Genomic DNA, 18,512 nt, shown 5'->3' with positions numbered 1-18,512 from the left:
AATTATTGAAGATTTGGATCCCGAAGATATCTGGGGTCTGCAGAAAATATATTTCAACAGACCGACAGACAGACGGACATGGCTTAATCGACTCCGCTATATATAAGGATCCAGAATATATATACTTTATTGGGTCGGAAAATTATATTGTGGACATTACAAACGGAATGACAAATATACCATTATATATTTTTTCGCAATTTAAATAGATATTTTCTCATTTTATATTTTAGAAATTTCTTAATTTTTAATTAGAAAAATCTCCTTTTCATTTGGTGTTATCTGAATGTGAAATGAAAAATCGAATTTTCTAGTGATCTTTTCTGAATTCTAAATTATAAATATTATATGAAATGGAAAGTTCTCATTTTTTTAAGTTGGAAAAGTTGTAGTGTAGTGTTATAATAAGTCTTCTTCGATCGAAAATAAATTAATTTTCGTTTTTTTTATTTTAGTAACAAACTTTTTTCTTTCTTTCTAAACGTCATTAATTGAAAAACATAAATAAATCAACACCAACCATTAAATACAACAAAAACAGTAATAAAAAACCGTTATTTGAGAAGTTAAAAATAAAAAAGAAATTTGAGAAACACAAACAACATTAAAAACGTCACACAAAACAAAACCAAATAAATGTAATAAAATGTAAGTTGGAAAAAAGCTAAAAGAAATTTAAAAAAAAAAATATTAAAATTAATTATATTACTTCCCAAGGTCCTTTTTGCAAATCCACAATAAAGAAAATGAGTTAATTTTAAACACACCAAATCGCTTGGAAATTCTAAAAGAGGGACCACCAATCAATCAAATTAAAAACAATTTGTTGGGACGAGGAACATATGGCACGGTAATTAAGGCTATTTATAAAGGTAATAAACAATTTAAGCCAGCATTCAATTCAATTTAATTACAATTGAAATTACTTTTATTTTAGCAAAACCAGTGGCCGTGAAAATTATTAAAAATGTAGAAGATGTAAATAAACAATCAACACTTAATGAGGCCAATATATTGGGTTGGTTGCATCCAAATATAGTGAGGATTTTTAAGGTTATTTTCTTTGTAAAAGTTTTGTTAACAAATAATAAACTAATTGAAATGTTTTTTGATTTGATTAGATTGAATCCACTACCAATTTTTCTATAGTTGTAATGGAACGTTTTAATGGCCAGTGTTTGCAAAATGTTTTGGATACGATTGAATTGCCTTTGGTACACCGCATATTGTAAGTACTACTCTTAGGAAAATCAGCTTCTTTTAAATTTGATTAGTAAAACTTTAAAAATTCGGCCAAAAATTTTAAAAGCTTGTTTTCATTATTTTTAAAAGCTACATTTCATCTGTATTAAATATTCTATTCCGATAACTTCTAAGAATTGCAAATATGATTTCAATAATTTTATTTATTTCAATATGGCATTTTCGGTGGAATTCAATTTGAAAACAATTGTAGTTACAGCCTTAAGTCCATTATCAAGCCACTGAATTATAGTTGGTGTTACTTTTAAAATCTTTATAGCATTGCCTCGGATATATTGTCAGGTTTAATACATTGCCACAACAACTATTTGTTACACTTGGATATTAAACCCCAAAATATAATGGTACAACTAATGTATCCAAAACCGCAAGAAAAACTTATATTAAATAAACCATACAGAAGGTACACATGTAAATTGTGTGATTTCGGATCATCGATAAAAATATCTAAAGAAAACCCACAAACAACAGGTTTAGCAAAGGTAACCAAACAAAATTTTGACAAACTGGCAAACTATCTATAACATTTACTCTATTTCCAGGGCACTTTACGTTACATGGCACCAGAAGTCCTAAAAGAAGAATATATAAGTGCTGCTGCAGATGTGTATGCCTTTGGCATAACACTTTGGCAAATGTCTTATCGTCGTATGCCCTACTATTGGCTGGAATGTAATGATGTGGTGGCCTATCAAGTGGTTAAACATAAACTGAGACCCAATGCTCTACAATCAAATATGCAACAAATTACCAAACATTCCTCTAACATACACAATAATTGTTTGTGTGAAACAAATTCCACAAATTTATCGTACCGTTCAATAGAAAATTTACGCAATATTTTAAATAAAACCAAATGTGAATTGCTAGAAACAGAACAAGTGTCAAGTGCTGAATATTCTGTGAAAAAGTTTGACATGAAAAGAAAACCCTTAAAGGATTTAAATCAAAATTTGAATACCAATCCAAAGAAATTGAATGTTAAACGTGATTTACAACAAGATTTTAATCTCATCGATGCGTTTGCTTTGACGAGCGTATTCAAAAATTATAGTGTTTTTATTGATTCTCCACAAAAGGAGCAGATGTATGAGGAAATATTTAAATCCTGCTGGCTCAGTGATTTTAATCAAAGACCCAAAACTTGGGATTTATTAAAATGTTTTAATGAATTAATGTAGATTATATTGTATATGTAGTTGAGTTTTATTTAGTTTAAGTTTTTTTCTATTCTTTTATGTTTTGTTTTAATTTTATGTTAATATTTATTTTTTTTATGTTAATTTTACTAAATTATCGGATATAATAAAGCCACATTTTTATTCAGAACAAAACTGTTTTAACATATTTTTTATATCCAACAATTTTTATATTTTCTCAATGATATCCAAAACTAAAGTCGTAGTTGTCTTATGACCAGCTCTAAATCCTGACTGAAGTAAAACATCAGCCACTTATGGGTCGACTGATTTTTCAAACCCGAAATTCTCATGATTATATCTGATATGCAGTAGAATGGACTCAAATGGAAACTGCAACTTAACTTAGCATTGAAAAATAAGTTTTAGTTCTGGCGGCACCAAAATCATTGTAGCCCTGTATTATCTTTATACAGTTTGTACATAATAAATAGTATTTCCGTAATGAATACAGTTAGGCCTTTACCACTAAAGACGTATCGATTACAAACACAAAAAACATCAAACATAAACATGTTATTCTTTTAAATATATACAATTTATTTAGGACTCATTTGTTCGTCTTCTCAATAAATAACACGACACAGTTTTAGTTTCACAGTAAGCTTATTTCTTAAAAAATAATATTCAATATTATTCATCTTTTGTATCAAATTTACATGATTTCTTTGTTTTTGTTTTTTTTTAAATTTTATTTTCGTTTTAAAGTAAAACATTAAAAAGGCAATAAATTAACAAATGCTTAATTTAAAACCAAAATCAACAGATTTCATATCAAGAATATATACTATAGATAGTTTTACTTATTATTACTATAAGAAAAAAGTAAAAGTAAAGTAAAAAAAATACAAACAACAATTCACACGAAATTCTATTTGTGTTTTTTATGAAGCTCTTCGGTTTCTAAGCGTAAATTCTAAAAGTAGAAAATTTAAATTATTTATTATAAAATCAGGCACAATTTAATAAAAAACAAACTTACATGAAATACCTCTTGTATTTTATCGGTAATTAGTTTTCTAGCCTCTGGTTCAGGAACTCCTCTACTTTTTAAATCATTTATAAAATCATTCATATCTATAGGTTTGCCAATATTAACAGTTACTCTTTTGCCCCACTTTATAATGTAGGGTTCAACGTTTGGTAGCACATCGTCCATGCCCTCATGCCACATGGGTATAATTATAGGCACTTTGGAAGATTCGTAAATAATACGACCAACACCCCATTTCAGGCGCATCTCTTCTTTAGTCATATTCACTTTGCCTTCAGGAAACACATGTACCCAGTGACCTAATTTCACTTTTTGTACACAAATATCGACGGCATCTTGATAAACGCCACAGCCACGTATTACGGGAATGCATTTTCCTATTTTAAGATGTTTTACAAATTACAATTATTACAAAAAGTTAAATTTTTGGTTAGTTAAGAATTTGGATGATTTCCATTTAAATTTCAGACTTTATTTTTGAATAAATGATTTCAAGGATATTTTTCATTTACGATTTATATCAGCTTCAGATAGGCCAGAAACATTTCCACTGTTGTCTTAATTTCTTTTCTATGAAAAATACAGCGGTCACTGATTTGTCAAGTAAAAAGAAAAATTATAACAATTTAATGTTAAAATATTTCAAAACGGACATTTTTTCAGCAAAAACATGCCAAAATAAAAGCTTGTACGGAAATGTGAATCAATATTAGTTAAATTACGTTTGAACTCGCTGAGGGTGATTAATTTTCACAGAATTCTCTCAAGATAATATTATATCAGCTACAGATACCAACAAAGCGTCATATGCGGGAAGTTTTGCTTCACTACCTTAATTCAAAACAAGTAAGAGAGCTATATTCGGCTGTGCCGAATTTTTCTTTAAACAAAATTAAAAATTTGTTTACATTGTTTTAATTTTTATTTTAAAATTTTTTTTTTTAAATATCTTTTTTCCAAATTGTTTTTTAAAAAAAAAAGTTTTTTCAAAATTTTTTTTAAAAAAAAAGTTTTTTCAAAATTTTTTTTGTAATTTTTAAGAAAATAATTTATGACAAAACAATTTTTTCATGAAAAAAAAAATTGGGTTAAAAGATATTTTTCCCGATTTTGGCCCATTGTAGGTCCAACTTACTATTGCCATCGTTGCAATGGACTTTGAAATATCTAGCATTAGATATCCATATTGTCTATATTACTGACTTAGTAATCCATATATAGATCAAAAAAAGGCCAAAAATCTAGGTTGTCCCGGTTTTTTCCTTATATGTATTTCTATTTGTGGGTCGATTTTGTCGATTTTAAATAGCAACCGAGCAAGAAGAATTCCCGATATATTGATGTATGTATTTACGTTATTTGGGGGCTAAGGAAAGTTGATTTTAACATACAGACGGACATGGCTATATCGACTTCGCTATATATAACGATCCAGAATATATATACTTTGTGGAGTCGCAAATGAAAAATGTAGAAATTACAAACGGAATGACAAACTTAAACGAAGGGTATAAAAAAGTGCTGCTGGACAAGCACACTGATTGCTCACCAAAGCTTATGGTGAATGTGTTCCATCGGTTCCAAGCTGCGAGAGATGGTTTTTGCGGTTCAGAAGTGGTGATCGCCCAGGCCAGCCAAAAAAGTTTGAAGACCAAGAATTAATGCCTACAATGAAGATTGTTGTCAAACTCAACATGAGCTTGCAAAATCATTGGGAGCTACTCAAGCCCGGCCAACCAGTCAAATTAACACCAAAGCCAAATACCCATTGCGCTAAGGTAATTCTCTATATTTGGTGGGAGCAAAAAGGGTCTATCTAATATGAGCTGCTAAAAACCCGTTAAAAACTATTTAGAAAGAAGTGGTTGGGAAGTTTTGGCCGCCTTATAGTCCAGACCTTGCCCCGTCCGACTACTATTTATTTCGATTGCTGTAGAATGCTCTCTCTGGGATACGCTTCACTTTAAAACAGATTGTCCAATATTGGCATGATTAATTATTGGCCTTAAAAAATTAGCATATTTTGGCAGAAAAATGGGAAAATGTTATAGTTAACAATGGTCAATAAATTGAATAAATTTATATTGTACAAATGTTTCAAAATAAAAGCTAAACATTTTAAAAATGCTGCATTTTTAAGTCATACACCCAATACCCTTGCAACTCATGGTGAAGGGTATAAAAAGACTTTTGCTTGAACAATTATGTATTCCTAAATAATTGTAAATTTAAGAAATCACTGAATTTTTCGATCCGCAAAGACTATTTCAAATCAGCGTCAGTATTAAAGTTTCTAAAGAATTGAATCAAATTAAATTGTAGCTCTTAACCATTCCTTAACGAATTAATTCTTAGGCTTAATTCCTTAGTACTTCAAACGCGCGAATTCAATCCTATGAGAATAAATTCTTTATATGATAAATTTCTTATTGACTCATTCAAGTTTTCTTTAATTCAAAACCATTGAATTTATTAAATATTTTTAAAATTCAAATCTATTTTAATTGATTAAAAGCTAAATAAAACTGAATGAAGAAAAAATAAAATATACATATGTATGTAGTATATTTGCCCCTCTTTCCAAACCACAACCATTTTGACATTTGCTCTTGTTTGTTTTCTATTGCCATATTGCAGAAACCAGCTAATTCATATCTATATAATTTGTGCAATTTGTTTTAGATTTGATTAATACAAAAATTTAATGAAATTTATTATGAATTAATTCCATTATGAATTAAAGAATTCTTTTGAAATAAAGGCTTTTGAATGAAGCTAAAGAATTTGCTATAATGGGAATGGTTGTATGGAATGAATTGCTAAATTTTTGTTTCAGTAAAATTGCCTTTAAAAAGTCTGAAATTTCAATGGAAATTATATCCTTTTGTTGTTATTATCAATTTTAATTGTTATTATCACCTACCAAACATAAAAAACGTCGAATGAAATTTATTTGTAAAGCAAATATCATGGGCTGCCATAGACCATCTAATTTTTAAGGAATTACATACGTAACGCACTGGCAAAACACCTGCAAAATTTAGGTTTGAAAAGTTTAGTATTATTTTTATTTTAATTCAAAGTACAACTACAAACCCCATAGTCCGGGATCATCAAAACAGGAATGATGATTTGATACTGTTACTAAGGGTACTCCGGGTGGTCGTTTAGCCACTGCTTCTATCAGTCTTTCTCTATTATAAACTTTTGTTTTATTCATAATAACTGTAATAGACATGAAGATAATTATTAATATTAGATGTAAGCATAAAAAATATACATATGTGAAAAAAAAATTGTTGACGAAGATAAAATTTATGGGGGAAAATTAAAATTTTAGTGAAAAAAAAATTGAAGATGAAAATATTGATGAAAAAAAAATTTGCTGGTGAAAAAAATTGTTGATGAAAAATGGAAATTTTCGAAAAAGGTTTTAAAAAAGTTTCACAAAAGAAACATAAACGAAATGTTTAATAAAAGAACAATATTTGGGCAAATAAAATTGATAAACATTTTTTTTACTCAAGCTCGAACACAAAGTTGCTAGGACAGCTCTCATGAGAAGAGAAATATGCAATAATTTTGGTACCTAATTTATTGTGTGTAAAAGTAAATCGCAGCAAATGCAGTTCTCAAAGAAAGGGAGAAATATAAAACTCGTGATAACTCTGTATAATTTGTGATCTCGAACGAAAGTCGATGTTCTTTATCGAAAAGTTTTTTTCGACTATGTTCACGTTTATAAATTTATTCAAAGTATTGGTCATTGTTACCTTTGACATTTTCTCATATTTCTGGCACATATAGATTTTGCGTCAAAAGAACTGCTCATCTTTTGAGGCCAAGAACGAATCAAGCCAATTTCAGATACTCTGTTCTGAAGTGAAGCGTATCCCAAAGAGAGCTTTCTGCATCGATCGCAACAAATAGTAGTTAGACGGGGCAATGTCTGGACTATAAGGCGGGTGAGGCAAAACTTCCCAACCACTTCTTTTTAAAAAGTTTTTAACAGGTATTGCAACATGTGGCCTAGCGTTGTCATAATCGTTTCAAAAGAATCAGTTGCGTTAGGTACAGGTTCCCTGTGATAGTCTGGCCAAATTTCAGCTGCTCATAATAGATAGGACCGTTTTGGTCCCAATATATACAAAGAATTACCTTAGCGCCATGGATATTTATATTTGGTGTCAATTCGGCTGGTTGGCCGGGCTTCACATACGATCTCTTACGCTTCAGGTTATCGTAATGGATTAATTTTTCATCGCAAGTAATGATTTGATGCAAAATTTATATTCTTTTATACAGACATACAAAATCGTCTTCAATCCGTATGGTACCCAATTTCTCTGCTTTCTGAATCCCACAGCTTTCAAACCTTTTGAAATTGCTGATTGAGTAGCTCCCAATGATTTAGCAAGCTCTTGTTGAGTTTGACAACAATCTTCATGTTGACAACAATCTTCATGCTCTGAAATATAACCACATTCTATGCATGTATTTTTTGTTAAACTTTAATGCTGAAATTTACTATATTTTAATAGAAAACCTAGAAAACTCTATTTTTAGAAATATACGTATCAATACTTCCATTGTATTGCCAATCACTGTATAATCTGAAAATAAAACTAATTCAATTTTACAAACTAAATCAACCCAATTTCTAACACCTCAACAGATAAAATACAGCAAACTTAAAATAAATTAATAGAACAAAATTAAACTTTTTAGTACAACACATGATTTAGTTCATACCGAAATATATATAGAGCGGAAACTCTCCCGTCAGAGACCTAACTCAGTTGTCAAAAACGTATGTATGTGGTGGGAATGTATTAGCAAAAAAAAAACTATGAGAAAACAATAAAAAAACTCGTATGTGATTTTTTTTAATTTCCACTTATGTGTATTTCTCTATGCTTTAGTTTCGGCACGTGTCAGCAACAAAATATTTAAAAACAAAATGCGTGTTGTGTGAATTTGTTTATGTAAGATTGTTGTTAATTTATTATTATTATTATGTACGTACATACTATATACATATGTATGTAGCTAAGATTTCATTTGTTGGATAAAGTATTATTAAACGATCTGGTCAAGAAGAAAATGCTTTGGGAATGCTATTAAGAGATACCCATAAAAAACAAATTCATCAAAAACTAAAACATAGTTGTTATCAAGTCACAAGCATAACACCTAGATAGTTAAATCTGTTTTATGTAATAAACTAGTTATTTTCTTCTTATTACAATTCTTTAAACACATCTTTCTTCCTACTTATTTGCTGTATTCATAAGGGGTTGCTAAATTGAATCAATGTTGACATTTTTATTATTAACGCAATAAACTAAATTAAAATTGTTAAGATTTATTTTAAATCGTTTTACATTAATTGTATTTTACGCATTTATATCTTTAAATAATTGCAATTTCCTTTTACCTCAGTATATATACTATAGCCAGTAGCTAATAATAGTATGTTGACGGAAGTAATTGAAAATACCCAGTACATAATTTTTGCCGACATATCTGATGACAGAAATAATCACAAACTTTGGCAATTAATCTACTGAATTGCCTATATTTCATTTACACACATTTTCGGATTTTTGATAACTTATTGAACAATGTCTGGAATTCTGTGCGAAATGTCGTAAGAATAACATATGTTTTATCAGACATTTGTAAGAGAATTCTGAACAATATCATATGTTTTATTAATCATTTAATCTAAATGAGAATTCGTTTCTACTACCGCTTCTTTGAATACGACACATTTGTGTTTTATTAAAAATTTTCTAGGGCATTTACCTCAGAATGCGTACAGAATTCTTCCAGACAAATCTGATAGGCTATCAGAATTTCTCCAGACAATGAGATACGATTTCTTAACAACCACTATTACAAATTGCGGTACGTTGTCGTACGAAATTTGCGACTTGTACAAATTCTAACAGAATACGGCAAAATAAGTTCACTGGGTAGATTGTTAATAGCAGGCTGGGAAAAACATGTGCATGTAGTAAATTCGCCAATATATAATTTAGTATTTAACTGTATTGGTTTCCAATCCCGCTCTTTTGAATATAAGACATATTCAGAAACATTTGTTACATATCGACATATAAAAAAGCTTAAATATATGTATATTTTTTTTTAATTTATTCAAGTAAATAAACTCAACAATAGGGAGAATCCACTCTAAAGCGAACAGATAGCAGCACTTTTCGGTATTCTAATCTCCAATTTTAACGAATTTTACCAAAGTTATTATGTGTTTATCATAGACTTTTTGACTCGAGACCCATTCAGTTCAAAATTCAATTCTTGAGTTTTAAAATTCAAAGGCCTAAATCTCAATAAACACATTACTAAATATTTTTATAAAAATATTTGACTAAAAACCTTTCATTTGATATCCATATTGTTAATGTAATCGAGATATAGGTAAAAAATATATAAAACAAGTACGAGAGCTATATTCACCACATTATACTTCAAAATACAAATTTTAAATATTTTTAGGTAAACAAAAAAAAATTTTTTTTTTCCAAAGTTGTTTTTTTTCATTTTTTGGAAAAAAAATTTAGGAATTGTTATTTTAAAATTTTTTTTTTAAATATTTTTATTTAAATTTTTTTTTTTTGGTGACAAAAAATATTTTTTCTGATTTTGACCCATTGTAGGTCCAACTTACTATGGTCTTATATACGTAGTTGCAAAGGTCTTTGAAATATCTATCATTAGATATCCATATTGTCTATATTAATAATCCAGATATAGGTCAAAAATCGAAGTTGTCCTGGTTTTTTCCTCATATCTCAGCCATTTGGACCGATTTTGCTAATTTTAAATAGGAAACTTCTCGAAAGCATGTCTGACAGAATTATTGAAGATTTGGACCACGAAGATATCTGGAGTCTTCAGAAAATTGATTTCAACAGACAGACAGACAGACAGACAGACGGACATGGCTTAATCGACTCCGCTATCAATAAGGATCCAGAATATATATACAGTGGTGGCCAGGAATTTAAGACAAAAATTGTTTGCTAAATTCCATGTAATTGTCAATTATTTTTGCAAATATTTCCACAAATATATATGCATGAGGACTGTTTTAACACACAAGTGTGTTTTATTCGACTGTGTCAATTCATACATATTCACCATGAACACATAAAATTTTTCTACAACTTGACCAAAACATTTTTTTTTTTAAATAAACATATTTTCTCACATTTATATCATTATAATTTTATTATTATAAAATATTCGGACCAAATTTCGTATTTTTAGTTCCATTAGTTTCGGTCATATCATGTTATTAACAGCGGATGTTCGCTGAGGTGGTCAACGTATTTCCACATATTTTTGTCCATATATGTTTTACCGATTTTTTCAAACATTTTTCAGAAACTAGAAACATTAATAATAAATTTCATACCCAAAGAGGTCCTTTTATTTTGGCTCTATCGCACTTAAAATTCAGTTGATGAAAAAAATTCAAGTATTTGTCTTAAATTGGTGGCCACCACTCTACTTTATAGGGTCGGAAAATTATATTGTGGAAATTACAAACGGAAGGACAAACTTATATAAAATAACTTATATAAAAATCGGGTATGCGTGGTTGTTATATCCCTGCCATTTTTGGGCAGATTTTCCCGATTTTAATAGCAACCTAATCAGGTCTATACCTGATATATTGTGATATCAATCATTTTTGTAAGTTACTCTGTCAACAGATAGACGGACAATGCGGGATTTTCATTATATGGCGTATCTTCTGAACGCGGATATTGTTTTTAATAACTTATATGTCATTTTGAAGGGTACATACATATCTGTAATTTATTCTCACTTATTTTTTGAACATTATAATTAAAACACAAAGTTTTTTTTGCTTCGAAAATGTCGAATTTTGTGCCAACAAAGCGTCATATGCTGCAAGTTTTGCTTATGGTGAATGTGTTTCATCGGTTTGAACATAGTAGAGATGGTTTGTGCTGTTCAGAAGTGGTGATTTTGAGACGAAAGCCAAAGATAGCGCAGGCCAGACAAAAAAGTTTGAAAACCAAGAATTGGAGGCATTACTACATGAAGATTGTCATAAAACTCAACAAAAGCTTGCAAATTGATTGGGAGCTACCCAAGCAGGGTATTCCGAGTTTTTTTTTCTTTACAAACCATCTCCTGAAAATTTCGAATCGAATAAAAGAAAAATCAGCCAAAACGCTCCAGCCGTTCTCACGTGATGCCATTACATACATGGACCATTTAATTTTTATATATATAGATATTGGAGATAGATATTTGTCTACACATTTTGGGATATTTTAACATCAAATTGATTAAATTTGATTGAGGGCTTTGATTTCAAATACAAAATCGCACATCCAGTTCAAAAGTGACACAACTCAAAATTTGAATTTTTCAGAAATCGCAAAAAATTGTATACCAATTGAAACATAATGAAAGGCATAACTATATGTTTAGTAGGGTATTCATTCGACTAATGATCGTTCGATTAATCGAATAATTTCTTACGAATAATTATTCGAACAATTTTAAAATGGCCATTTTCGAATAAAGAATAATTCGAACAATTTTATGTAGAATAATCGAATAAAACGAATAAATGTTCATATATATTTAAATTTATTAAATTGCTTAAAACTTTTCATAATTTCAAATTTAAGTAAGTAATAATGGCTCACAAAAATTGTATTGTTTTTGAAATTCGACAAATAATTAAAGACAAAGGGACTTTCTACCACTGTAGATGAGTGTTCCGATAGCTCCTTCTATAAACATGCAACTAAATATTACTGCAAGAAGTTATAACAATTCTAAAAACAAATCTTTCAAAATTTTTAACTTAGGACTTGAACCGATGAAAATAAAAGGTTCGGAATAAAATATTTGTTATTTAGCTGGCGAAATATTAGAAGACGCAATTAATAATCTAAATATTAACTTAGATTAAAGTGGAGTTAAATGTGATGGAGAATGTGATTTTGAAACGGTCGTCGAATGTGATATTGAGGATGACATTTATAATGATTATATTGAAATAGATGAAGGCCATGATCTTAAAATATTTGTATATAAGTGATGTTATTAACCGCGTACGTAGTGTTGCAAAATATTTAATAAATCGAATGATAAACACAAATATTGCAAACTAACGTTTTGTTGCAAGAAAAGCATGGAGTTCGTCTTATACATGATTTTGACCATCGTTGAAGATCTTTGTCTAACATGGTAATAAACTTTTTGCGTATTTGTAAATGCGTCAATCATGCACTCCCTGACTTCAAATTAGCCACGTTCACTGACAATGATATCAAACTTTGAACAGATTCCCTTTATTGTGTAATTCCACATGACCACTTTATTAATCAAAGATTCGGCAACGTTGATACCCTTGATGTATAATACAATTTGTTATAAATAATTTAGAAATAGTGAATAATTAATTTACTAAAGAATTTGTTACTCAATTTAAAACCCGAATTGATGAATGACATAAAAAAGTTCTTAATACTTTTATATTGTATTTGAATTCAGGATCATGTCCAACTAACTCAAATTTTTTAAAGCATAGCTCCAAAACGGAAACTAAAGGGTTTGCTAGTCAATTGTTTTGTAGATTGTTCGGGAGTTAATCTAATCAGAATATTTCTGTTGAAAATTTATGGACTTTGTTTTCGAATGTTTTTTAACATTATCAATACTTGAATTGTTAACTTTAAGGTTATTTTCAAACATCATTCTTTACTTGTTTAAAAAAAATTTAAATTATTCGAATAATTCGATTAATTTTAAACGTGTGATCGAATTATTCGAACAAGTTAAAATCTCTTATTCGAATTATTCGTTTTATTCGATCAAGAGAAAAATCGAATAATTCGAAGACCCAAATGTTTAGCAACAGTTAACAACAACGAAATTCACTGATATTTTTTTATAGATATACAAGTGTATTGTGGATATAAACCCCAAAAATTAATTTTGAGTTGTGTCACTTTTGAGCTGGGTGTGCGAAATGTTTCTTCGATTTTGCGGTAATTCATAAAAGCTTGTAAAAGATAATTTAGCTTTAGCTTTCAGTAGCATTTAAAATGGTTTCTGCTGGTTACCGAATACAAAAATATTTGATGTTGTTGCTGGTCATGTTATTTAAAATTTTCTTTTTAGCCACTCACTTGCCAACAGCACCCACCACTTCAAACTTGTAAAAATAAACTTGTGTACATACTAACATATGTATCTTTATGTGTATTTAAGTCATTGACTCACTACTAGACTATTTTTTAGAACATTTTAAAAATGTTCATGACCTTGTTACACAAAGAATAACATTCATGACCATTAATTATATATTCACAACTATGTATATAATAAATATGTACATAATGAGTTTGCTTTAAAACTGATTATTTGAAACTCGTATATATCGCAAATTATCAGGATTAAAAAGACCAGATATCTGAGTGTAAATGAACGAAGTATTAGTTATTAATTAAATTTTCTAAATCAAATTATAATTCATTACGAATAAATTCATATTATTAATTCCTAAAACGTGTTGAATTAGTTTAAGAATGATTTCATGGAATGAAATACAGTCATTTTGTATTCTGAATTTAATTCTGAAGAATTAGCTTTCAATATGTTAACCATAGAAAAATACACAAAGATCGGAAACTCTCCTGTCAAAGACCTAACTCAGTTGTACAAAACCTAACTGGTGAAAATGTATTATTAAAAAAAACTATGTGAAAACAACACTCGTATATGTGATTAGTTTGAGTAATTTTTTTTCTAGTTTCCGCTCTATGTATTTATCTATGATTCTAACCAAATATTTTTTATTTTTACGAAATATTTAAACATTTATAAAAATATTACTTAAAGATTAGCGTTAGTATAATTCTTTTTTAAAGAACCAAGTTAAATAAATAAATTGCGTCAACAAATTACGTTGTTAATATAAAAATAAAAAAAAACATATGATATATTTGTCTTTGTTAACTTCCGCAATGTGAATACAGTGAACAGGGTCATTAATGAAGCACAGTGGAACCGATTCGTACATTCAATATTAAATAATATAGAACACAGTAAATTCATAGAGCTATGTATGTTATTGTGAATGTATTAATTAATAAATTAAATAATAAAAGTATCCAAGAAAAACTGTTTTAGTTGCACAATTAGTTCAAGAACGTATATATACAGCAACAGAGCTATAATATGAACTAATTAAAATTCGCTTTTGCAAGATTGTGCGTTTTGCTTGTATGCAGCTACACCCAGAGTCTCTGGCGGGAATCGAACCCGCAACCTTCAGATTAATAGTCCAGCACATTATCGACTAGCCTATCAGGGCACACTATGTGTAGATAGAAAAAATCCGTTGAAAAACAAAAATATGCTGTTCATATTTTAAAGCCTTTGCACTAGGTTCAAAGCCAAGGAAGAAAAAAGTGTTCATATTTGGTGTTCATATTATCGCGAGTGCACTGTAATATCCATTCTAGTTTGGCGTTGCGACTAATGATTTCAGTTTGAAATTCTCACCTTCGTTACAAGTTCTAAGGAATCGTTACGAAGCCAATACACCTTTCTTGGAACGGTTCTGAAACCAGTTCTGTAATCAATGATTTTTGTTTGAAGGTAAGAGATATGTATATAACTAACTCATCTTGTTATGATTTTTTTTAGAACCAATTATTCCCTCATTGTGTTTTATTCGAAATTGGCATACTTTGAACTAGTTTTTAATTCTTTCATTACATTACTAAACAAGTATTTTAAAATGCAGGATTTTCGATTTTTGGATTTATAAAAAAAATATTTTGAAAATGAATCGATGTAATGTAAATTTAATGAACAAAATATTTCTGTTTTTTTACGTATCTAATGTGAATGTGTTCCAGAGATGATTTGTGCTGTTCAGAAGTGCTGATTTTGACACGGAAGACAAATATCGCCCAAGCCAACCAAAAATGTTTGAAGACAAAGAATTGGAGTCATTACTCCATGAAGATTGTTGTAAAACTCAACAAGAGCTTGCAAATTGTTTAGGAGCTCGCTAGCAGCAATCAGCAGGATTCACCCAAAAGTAAAGAATTTTGCTACCGATTTGGAGCCGGGAGACCTTGAAAGACGATTTTGCATTTCCCAAATGATGCTTGAACGCTATAAAAGAATATAATTTTTGCACCGAATCATTACTTGCGATGAAATATGATCGTACGTGAAACTCGGCCAAAAAGCCGAATCGACACCAAATATCCACGGCACTAACGGAATTCTCCGTATTTGGTGGGAGCAAAATGATCCTGTCTATTATGACCAGACTATTATAGGGAACCTGTACCGAATGCAACTGATTCGTTTGAAGCGAGCATTGGCCGAAAAAAGCCAGACATGAAACCGTAATATTCCATTATGACAACGCTAGGTCACATGTTGCAACTAGTTCTATCATCTTCACTACTTAGAAATAATCATCTTCCCTCTTTTGAAATAGGTTTTGCCTCAGCCACCTTTTATTCCAGACCTTTCCCCGTCCGATTACTATTTGTTTCGATCTATGCAGAACGCTCTCTCTGAGGTACGATTCACTTGACAACGGAGTATCCGAAATTGGCTTGAGAAAGATGGAAAAACATTATAGCTAACAATGGCCAATACTTTGAACAAATTTATATTGTACTAATGTTTTAAAATAAAAGCAACAAAATTGCAAAAATTCCGCATAAATTTTGCCGTTTTTTTTTTTTTGTTAAGAAATAAGATTTCAATTCTTTACTACTTTTACAGAGTTTAGAGGTTGCTCGAACTTTAGTGTAGTTAATAGTAAATTTTAGGAATAAACTAAATATAATTATCTTCGTCTCATTATAATTAATCTATTTCAACTCTCTCATTTATCTTAGTTGTCCAAATTCAATACAAAATGCTGGCCAACGGAAATGAATAATGATGTTCCTCCCAGCTTTGCCATGAAAGCCAATTGTGATTTGCTTTCGTTTTGTTAAATTTACTAAATTTAAATTTCAAATGATAATTTTTACATTGCTATTTCTATAATTCTCATTACAGTAAATATACTGGGTATGATGCATGTAATTAAAAACTATATAAATTTATTTATGCATTTAGATTTATTTATAAATTTTTCTTAATTTTGTGCTATTTAAATTCGTTTGAAATGTTTCCTTTAATTGCCAACAAATTTAAAATGACACACATACCTTTATATTAATTTAAAATTTTCCCCATTATCATTAGGGGAGTTTACTTATTCGTATATCTTTTAAGATTTTGTTGAAAAATATCAAATCGGTCGACTGTACCATAATATTCACAATTAACCCTAGGTGAAATCATGGACCTATATTCCCCATTTTCAATACCAAATAAACCTTATCAACGGAGAGTATTTATGGACAGCTAGCTCCTTTCGTTTGGGCTCTATTGTGTGTTCAACAGACAGACAAACGGACGGACATGGCTAGACCCTCTTAGAATTTCATAAGGACTTAGAATATATATACTTTTGTAAAAAGTTTAAATATTCAAGATATGTATGTATTTTCTTAATTATACCCTTCACCTACGTGAGAAGGGTATATATAAGTTTGTCATTCCGTTTGTAATTTCTACATTTTTCATTTCCGACCTGGATCTGGATTCTTATAGATAGCGGAGTCGATTAAGCCATGTCCGTCTGTCTGTCTATCTGTTGAAATCAATTTTCTGAAGACCCCAGATATCTTCGGGATCCAAATCTTCAATAATTCTATCAGACATGCTTTCGATTAGTTTGCTATTTAAAATCAGCAAAATCGGTCCACAAATGTCTGAGATATGAGGAAAAAACCAGGACAACCTCGATTTTTTACCTATTTTTGACCTATATCTGGATTACTAAGTCATTAATATAGACAATATGGATATCTAATGAGAGATATTTCAAAGACCTTTGCAATGTCGTATATAAAACCATAGTAAGTTGGGCCTACAATGGGTCAAAATCGGAAAAATATTTTTTAACCCGATTTTTTTTCACCAAAAGTTTTTTTTCGCTAAATATTAAAAAAAATGTTAAAATTTAAAAAATGTTAAAATTTAAAAAAAAAAAATTTCAACAAAAAAAATTCGAAACATTTTTTTCCAAAAAATTAAAAAAATAAATTTTGTTCATCTAAAAATATTTAAAATTTTTGTTTTGAAGTTAATTTAGTGAAGGGTATATAAGATTCGGCACAGCCGAATATAGCTCTCTTACTTGTTTTTAAATACGGTTTCGAATCAGGGACCGAATTACCGACTTCGTGATCGAGTTACATTAATCGGTATTTCGATCTCTATATTCCAAACTTTAACGAGTTCTGTGGGTTGGATTTTTAATATTCTGTATTCTGTTTGAATATGCTAAAGCCTTTTATATATTTCCAAGAAATGTTAAAAAAGTTATCGCCCTAATAAACAGTATTAGGTATTTTATCATATTGTGGTACTTGTGTGTTTACATTTAGTGTAAATTGCTTATAATTTAAATTGAAATGTCTATTTCTGGATTAGTTTTTTTTTGTTTGTCTATTTCCCATTTTTTTGTGTCATATTTACTTGTATCGTGCTAGCAGTTACTAGTTATTTGTACATGTATGTATGTGGGTTAGACAGGTCGTTGTATTATACGCTTAATTGATCTTAATAAATAAAGAAAACAAATAAAAAAAAAGCTTTTGAAATTTTGAATTCAATTATTAGGCAAATAGTACTATTATATGAATATATATTACATAAACACTGCAATTATTTTGTTATGATAAGTACAAATTAGTAAAGATTATTAGAAATATTCAAGACTGTCTAAACTGGCTAAACTAAATACGAATTATTTAAGGTTAAAAAAAATAAGTTTAAGTTTAAAAAAGAATAACTCTTTCTAACACTGGTTTGCCGCAAGTATTTCTGTACAAATTTTTAAATTTGAATAGATATGTATATGCTGTTCGGGAATAACTTCTCCTTCG

General features: G+C 29.3%; 2 protein-coding genes across 2 annotated transcripts in view; one reads left to right on the top strand and one right to left on the bottom strand.

Moving 5' to 3' along the window:
• Window positions 1-518: 518 nt before the first annotated feature.
• Mos (Mos oncogene) lies at window positions 519-2,462 on the top strand. The gene is given in 6 exon segments (XM_065512928.1): window positions 519-648; window positions 718-872; window positions 938-1,053; window positions 1,122-1,228; window positions 1,523-1,745; window positions 1,806-2,462. Coding segments are annotated over 6 exon segments (1,260 nt in total). The 5' UTR covers window positions 519-646.
• Window positions 2,463-2,978: 516 nt separating this feature from the next.
• The window catches only part of Taz (tafazzin, phospholipid-lysophospholipid transacylase), a 31,778-nt gene continuing 16,244 nt past the window's right edge, over window positions 2,979-18,512 (bottom strand). The window contains exons 3-6 of the mRNA XM_065513857.1: window positions 6,553-6,681; window positions 6,380-6,487; window positions 3,445-3,833; window positions 2,979-3,378 (exon numbers count right to left, since the gene is read on the bottom strand). Coding sequence (XP_065369929.1) covers window positions 3,334-3,378; window positions 3,445-3,833; window positions 6,380-6,487; window positions 6,553-6,681 — 671 coding nt within the window. The 3' untranslated portion in view covers window positions 2,979-3,333. The remainder of the gene's footprint in view (window positions 3,379-3,444; window positions 3,834-6,379; window positions 6,488-6,552; window positions 6,682-18,512) is intronic.

The sequence above is a fragment of the Calliphora vicina genome, chromosome 5 (genome assembly GCF_958450345.1).
Source record: "Calliphora vicina chromosome 5, idCalVici1.1, whole genome shotgun sequence".
Taxonomy (NCBI): domain Eukaryota; kingdom Metazoa; phylum Arthropoda; class Insecta; order Diptera; family Calliphoridae; genus Calliphora; species Calliphora vicina.
Note: the sequence above shows the minus strand (reverse complement) of the source record. Positions and strands in the feature narration are given on the sequence as shown.